This window comes from Hordeum vulgare, chromosome 5H (genome assembly GCF_904849725.1).
Source record: "Hordeum vulgare subsp. vulgare chromosome 5H, MorexV3_pseudomolecules_assembly, whole genome shotgun sequence".
In the NCBI taxonomy this organism is placed as follows: Eukaryota; Viridiplantae; Streptophyta; class Magnoliopsida; order Poales; family Poaceae; genus Hordeum; species Hordeum vulgare.
Window position 1 is genome coordinate 514,472,320 of NC_058522.1, and position 7,278 is coordinate 514,479,597.

General features: G+C 43.6%; 1 protein-coding gene across 1 annotated transcript; it reads left to right on the plus strand.

Annotated features, from left to right (window-relative positions):
- The first annotated feature begins 319 nt into the window (after positions 1-319).
- LOC123451954 (BTB/POZ domain-containing protein At2g46260-like) lies at positions 320-3,400 on the plus strand. Its single transcript, XM_045128522.1, has 5 exons — positions 320-600; positions 1,805-1,923; positions 2,003-2,066; positions 2,464-2,743; positions 2,867-3,400. Exons 1-5 carry the CDS (start codon positions 441-443, stop codon positions 3,087-3,089), a joined length of 846 nt encoding a protein of 281 aa, XP_044984457.1. The 5' UTR covers positions 320-440; the 3' UTR covers positions 3,090-3,400.
- Positions 3,401-7,278: the final 3,878 nt, after the last annotated feature.

A 7,278-nucleotide genomic window follows, 5' to 3' on the forward strand; every position in this document is an offset into this window, starting at 1 on the left:
CTTATACTTCCTTTTTTTCAAAAAATTTGTTTTAAATTTGTCTAGAAATGAATGTATCTAAATACTACTCCCTCCGTTCTTAAATATAAGTCTTTTAAGAGATTTCACTAGGAGTTTACATATGGAGCAAAATGAATGAATTTACACTCTAAAATATGTCTATATACATCCGTATGTAGTCTATTAGTTGAATCTCTAGAAAGACTTATATTTAGAAAAGGAGGGGGTAAAACTTAACTAGATACATTCATATGTAAACAAATCTAAGACAAAAAATTTTTTTTGGACAACGGAGTACACCTCCCCTCCCCTCGTCTCTCTTTTGTTACCAGTCTCAGCTCAGAACACAGCAGTCCCTTTCCCCTTCTTCCGACGCCTCTAGCCCATCTAGCTCGCTCGGATTACGGCCATCGGCGGCGGCGCTTCCAGAGGTGGGCGGCATGGCAGGGGTGGGCGTGGGGCCGGAGGAGGTGGTGGTGGTGGGCGAGAGCTTCGAGTTCGCCTTTGACAAGGAGGCCTTCTCCGACAAGAAGCTGCGGGTCGAGGTCGTCGGCAGCGACGACGCCGCCAGCCGCAAGCGCCGCCGGGAGGACGACAAAAGTGAGCGCAGTACCCCCGGACTGATCCATCGCATCCCCCCCCCCCCCCCCCTTCTTCGCGCACGAACTAAACCTGTACGCGATTAGGATCTTGATTTGTGGGATTTTCAGCTCTGTTCGTTCGTTAGGGATTTGTGGCTAGGTAAAGTGGGAGCAAAATAGAGGAGATTTTTTTTTCCTTAAGTAAATAAACTTTCGATTTCGAGCTGTGCGCCTCTACTAGACGATGTAATCCAGGCGACTAATTTGGATGCAGCACATCTGTGGCCGCACACTGTACATATTTGGTCGTGGCAGTAGTGTTCAGCAGATTGCATCATACGAGTGTTATATCTTACACATCTTTCACAAGAAAAACGTGATTTGCTTGATTGCTGCATTGAATGTACACTTGTTATATCTCTGTATGTAGCATCCGAAGGTCCAACACAAGTAGAAGGACAGATTCATCAAAACTGTTTTTTTTTTTTTTTTTTTGCGAATAAGAAATGTATTTAGTTAGGAGGTGTAGAGTGAGGAGCTCCCTAAGTATCTACAACTCTCTCAATAACCCTGCTCTCTATCCCACATTTCATCTCAATTTCTGTTGTTTTTTGCATTGATACAATCGCAGTCCATATTTGTCTGCTCATAATCAGATAATCACTTACTTTTAGTTAATATGAACACTTGTAGAGTGTCATACACACCGGTAATGTTGGTACAGTACTAGCACAGTCCATTGGTCAAATATTTAGTACTTAGTTGACTGTTTTTTCATAAGCGAGCAACATACTATTTCTGACCCAGTCCTAGCGAGATACCGTGCTACTGCTTCTAGTTGGTTGGGTGGTATGGAATACTAATTGATATAATAATTAGATAGAAGAAGATAACAATGCAAGACTTGGTCTGGTTTTTGTCACTGGTGTGCAAGTTGAACAAAATTCTAATAGGACCCCCGAGGTAACATTTGTGAATACCTCACTCGCCGACATATGAGTGTGCTTATTATGCTTGATGCAGCTCAATAGGTGTCCAATTTTCGATATGTTCAACATTTTGTTGCTTTTCTAAAGGCTGATTAAATGAATGTGCGACATAGAGAATATGTTGTTCCAAATATTTGAACATCAGAAATCTTGTTTGGTAATTTTGTTACAAACTTTCCACTCCCCTAATTTCGCACTCTTTCTCTTTATTGATGTGACATTGGTATTTTGCAGGTGATGAAGGAGAATGTGTCGATTCTTCTTCTATAGTGATGGCTGCACCAATTTTACGAGTCACTACCATGCATATCAATTCGGCGATTCTTGCTGCAAAAAGTCCTTTCTTTTTCAAGGTAATTTTGATGACATTATGAAATGCATTTTTTCTATAGCCACTTTACTTAGATTTCTGATAAGCTCAATGCTTCTTAGCTTTTCTCAAATGGCATGAAAGAGTCTGATAAGGGACAGGCAACACTTCGAATCTCTGATTCAGGTAAAGTGTACTATGTACTCTAAGATTCTTTATCTTATAACTGATGATTCTAGTTTGCTATTGTGATCATATTGTTGATTTCTGTATTTTTAATATATAGACCATACCTAGAAATTGGTCATTACCTACAGACCATACCTATTTTTAGGTTGATTACGAATTAGTCATTCTCATTTACCTGCAGACCATACCTACAAAATGGATTCTTGATTCTTTGTGCGTTATAGTTTTTCAAGTTGATTACTGAAAGTCGATGCTCATACTTAAATGATCATGCAGGCATAAAAACAGATACCTCCTTTCCTTGTGCTCCTTTCTTTAATGTTACTTTTTGAGATTTTTTGAACTGTTTCATTTATCCTAATTCCTTCTTGCTTTCCTTTCTTACTTGGAACAGAGGAAAATGCCTTCATGGAGCTTTTGTACTTCATATATAGTGGAAAGTTGACACCAACAACGGAGCCGACTCATCTGGTTGATATCTTGATGGCCGCTGACAAATTTGAGGTGGTTTCTTGCATTAAGCTTTGCGGTCAACAGCTCACAATCTTGCCTATGACCCCAGAATCTGCTGTGCTGTGCCTAGATCTACCATATTCCATTTCAATGGCACCTGCCCTGGCAGAGGCAGCCAAGAAATTCTTTGCTGAAAGATACAAGGATTTCCTGTCAACAAAGTAAGTAACCCCATTGGATTGAGACACCCCTTTCTTTTCCTTTGTTAGTACGCATGTCGAAATTCTAGTAACAAAATAATTATGTCAACTAAGTGATCCCCATTTGGTTTTGTTGCATTTCAGGTTCCAAGACGAACTGATGAGGATTCCTCTTGCAGGGATCGTAGCCATCTTATCAAGGAATGACCTCGGGATTTTATCTGAAGAAGCCGTCTTTGACTTTGTGCTCAGGTGGGCTGATTCGCAGTACCCAAATCCAGAAGAAAGACGCAAGATCTTGAGTTCACAACTACTGCCACTAGTACCACTAGTGCGAAGTAGGGTCAGAACCATTGTACTTGAATAGCCGTCTTGTATAATTAACTTCATTCTGGAGTTGATTATCTTGTATGTGATAGAACCTGTAGGCTGTAGGCTGGTGAGATACATAGTACTGTTTGAGGGTGGTCATGTGGCATTGGTGTACCGTGTCGGTACTGGTTAAGGGCTGTTATGTTTGCGTGTGTATCCCGCTATGTTGCGAAGTTGCTGAACTGTTAATGTCTTTGTTGGCTGATATATTGTCGATGACCTCTGTAGTTTGTTGGAGTGTACTCCTTAGAATCTACTTCCTCTCTACCTAAATAATTATATTATATGGAGGGAGTATTTTACCGATGTGTGCTTGCTGGAAACAGGAACTTCAACAATGTGTGACCCTGCACCCCGGGACAGAATGCTGCTGTATAGTTCAATGTTGACAAAGTCTGTTGCTCTGCAGATTAGGGATTTCAGCATATATGAACTTTCGGAAGTTTATTCAGTTAGCCTAACTGAATGTGATTGCTGCGAATGGGCTGACACCTGCCATTAAACTGCGACTGAAGCTGTAAAGGTCACCATTTTTTTTTGAGGAATTTGAAGGTTGCCTTCAGGTGTCAAGTTATGTTGGTATATTTTCCTGGTGATGTTGCTGTTCACCTGTTAGTATTTCTGTACATGGTTGAAGTTTGGACGATTTTTATGTTCTCTTGAATGCAGATTACTCTAGCATTTTGATCCCAGCAACAAACAGTAACAAAATAAGCAGCAGCCTGAGAGCCTTCAGGTTCAGGGTTACTATTGGCAGCTTGCCATTCGCTAACAGGTGATCAGGAAAACTTGCAACTTAACAATGATTATATCTATGTCAAAGTTTCATGGAATGACCAGCCGAAGCGTTGAAGATGTTCCAATAGCCACCGTGGAGATTTCAAAATTCTAATAACGTGTTTGGTTGCCCGTATGAGGCCCAACCAAACCCTCGCGAGGGGTGTATTTAGGTTATTTGGTTACCTGACCTTCATATATGCCTCTCGGGCCGCATGAAACTTAAAGCACCTTGGACCTGTCAGCAACGGAACAACCGAATGGGCGGTTTTTGAAGAGCCAAGATCGCACGAGCCTTACATGCTCATTCGCTGCACGCATTTGGAAGCGTGAGAGGCGGATGGAACGTCTCATAACCCCCCCTCTCTCTAGTCACCTCCTCCCACCCCCCCATTCACACCGCTCTCTCTCACTCTTCTCACCGCCCCTTCGATCGCCCGTTGTCGCGCCGCCTCCACCCCCATCAACGCTGTCAAGAACCTAATCCAAGACCGGTGGGTGTCCGGCCTCTCCGACAACGACATTGACCTCATGGTGGCCATCCACGCGTCGTCCCCTTTATGCACGAAGGCATGTCCTCTGGCCAATGTGGTGTCGGCTCTTCCGCCTCCGCCTTCGTATCCGGACCTATAGGTCCTGTTTTCGACTGCAGCGTCGGAGGGAAGCGCATCGGCTGTGACGGCGGCAATGGTGCCAAAAGAATTTTCTATTACTCCCATTCAGGGGGTTTCTCCGGGGAGCACGGTAGGGCCATGGACGATGATGCCCTCTTCCTCTACCTCCCGTGTCAGCAGGAGCACCAGCGCATCGGCGATGGCCCTGGGTATGGACGGGTCACCCTCTTTGTGTGGCCCCTCGTTCCCACCAGGGTTTCTTTCTCGATTGACCTACGCTCCAACAACAACTGCTCCGGTAAGTTTCATTGTTTCCCTTTTTCTCATAGATGTAGTTTAGGGTTTGTGTTTAGTGAATAGTAGGCATGGATTCTATTTGATTTGATCCGATTCCAATCAAATCGTTTGAATCCATTCGGTTCGACTCCAATCAAATCGATTTGAATCCAATCGATTATTGTTAACTCATAGTATAGATGGGAATTGCCTCGGGTGTGGATGCAAAATTGGTGTTGGTACTAAGTTCATGCCAAATTGGTGTTGGTACTAAGTTCATGCTAGATTGGTGGTCAGTTGTTGTCATTGTTGTTCCTAGATTTGTGCTCGATGTTCATTGATGCTGCCCTAGCACTACTGCCATTGATTCGTGATGTTTGTAGTTTCGTTTTTTCCATGATTGTAGTATCTGCAGGACTGGTCCATACATATTTCGGGCCCTCGGGCGAGAAAACAAAATGGGGCCCTTGTGGAAAAAAAGAATTTAGAATATATTGTATTTCGAGAGCAATTTAGTACATAGCATAGATTAATGGTCTTTCAACTAAAACCACATCAGGTCTTGTTGTTTTTCCTAACACTTCTGGAAGAAAAGTCATCAATAACCACATCAGTATTTATTTCATCAAACTTTTCTTTCTCAATGCATATTATTTTCACTCCCTTTCTCACTGCTAAACATTTTTTTAGAAGAGATGTCACCATACAATCGCAGAAGAACAATCAATACAGGAAACAAAAGCACCTGAATATGGGCATATGGCTTGATGTCGAATTGTTGGTGTAGCTTCCCATATCTCCAAGTCCTCAACACTTATTCCCCATGCCCCCTTTTCTCATCCCTGGATCCGTTGAATCTTCTAATACTAGGCCAATAGAAGAGTAGGAACAAGGAAGAGAAGAATTAGAGATGTCAGATGGACCAATCAGACATGGAGCACATGACTATTTGACTGCAAATCAGAAGAGTAGTGTACTCGATTAGGGTATAAAGGAGGTAGAGGAACCATATCTCTCATGCGATGATGCCTCAAAAATCTAGTTGATGGAGGAATGTTGAGGATGCAAAGAGAGATGACTGGGAAGGGAATATCACCTTTGGTCTCCATTAATGGATGCACTGAGGGGCTCCTTGAATTTGGAAGTGCACGGGAGCGGGGGTGCTGTTCTTTGGGATAGAAGAATTTTGGGGAGGAGGCAAGGAGGCGGAGGCTGGAGACGAGACTGGAGGAGACCGATGGGGTGCTCCATGAGCGTAGTTTATTTTTGAGGTAATCCGACAGAGTAGTTAACTAGCGGTCGGTTCTTTCGGTCCGTCGGTGCTAACTATGTAGTGTCTTGGGCCTTATTTTTTCCTCTTATTTTTCTGGATCTAAGAAAGAAATATCGCAAAACGTATATCATGCTGCTACCTGGCCCAGGCCCCTACCTCTCAGGAACCCAGGACGGGTGCCCCGTTGCCCCGGTCTATGGGCCGGCCTTGAGTATGTGCATGGTGATTAGTGTATGTAGGACAAATATACATGCTCATATACGTCGTAGGACCAATGTATTTCTCGTATAGGTACCAAGAACAATGTGAATGCTGCTAAATTTGATGCTATTTTTGACGTTTCTCAACATAGTATTTGTGCATGTCACCAAATATGAAAGTGCACTGACCGATGGCAGTTGCCAAACATGAAGTGTTATGTTTAGATGACACACATCGAGGGAGGTGGTGATGTTTGTGTTTATAGATTTCCTATAGGTGCTTTAAAAAAAATCCACAACCCAACCAAAGAGGCAGTCACGAGTGTGCGTGTGTGTAGGCGCTGACCGTGTCTTGTGCTTGTCCGGACCGCGCCGAGTCCGTGGCGGACGTGCGTGAGTTCATAAGTGTGTGTAGCACGGGGATGTGTAATTGTGCATGCATTCAGTGTGTGTGTAGGGCAAGGTTGTTGGCAAGCCGCGTGTGGTGAACGTGGCCGATTTGTTAGGCTCGCCGTGTGCTATGCGGTTTGGAACGCATCATGAGCACGGCCAGAGCGGGCGGATCGGGCACACGAAAAAGAGTGGAGGCGTGGGTGCGTGTCCTGGTGCTGGCTCTCGGTAGTGGGTATAAGGCCCGTGTGTGATCATTGTAACAGATGTGGCGACAGAGTTTGTGCTCTAAAAGAAAAATGCTACCGTTCGTGCGTCGGGCGTTCGTGTCCCGAAAACTTCACTGCGCCCACTGTGTCCTCGGGCCAGTAGGGTGGCAGATTTAACCACAACGATGACGATAACAATAGCACGACGTGAGGCAACGAAGGAAAACAACATGGCCGGTGCTACAACTATGGCCGGAAGGAGTAGACGAAGCTAAAGAAGCGTGCGGAATGTTAGCAAATATCTGATATCTTTGATTTCTTTTTTCCAAATTTGATCTATTAAAATTTACTTAAATTTTAAGGATTTTCATTTAATTTGAATATGGCCCAAAATTTTGAGCTTACAAACATTTTGATACCCATCAAACTTTCATAAACGTGGTCA

Excerpts from the sequence above, each read along its gene's own strand:
- LOC123451954 (XM_045128522.1), top strand. The coding sequence starts at position 441 with ATGGCAGGGGTGGGCGTGGGGCCGGAGGAGGTGGTGGTGGTGGGCGAG. Across the intron at positions 2,067-2,463 it reads ACTTCGAATCTCTGATTCAG|AGGAAAATGCCTTCATGGAG; the intron begins GTAAAGTGTACT and ends TACTTGGAACAG. Across the intron at positions 2,744-2,866 it reads AAGGATTTCCTGTCAACAAA|GTTCCAAGACGAACTGATGA; the intron begins GTAAGTAACCCC and ends GTTGCATTTCAG.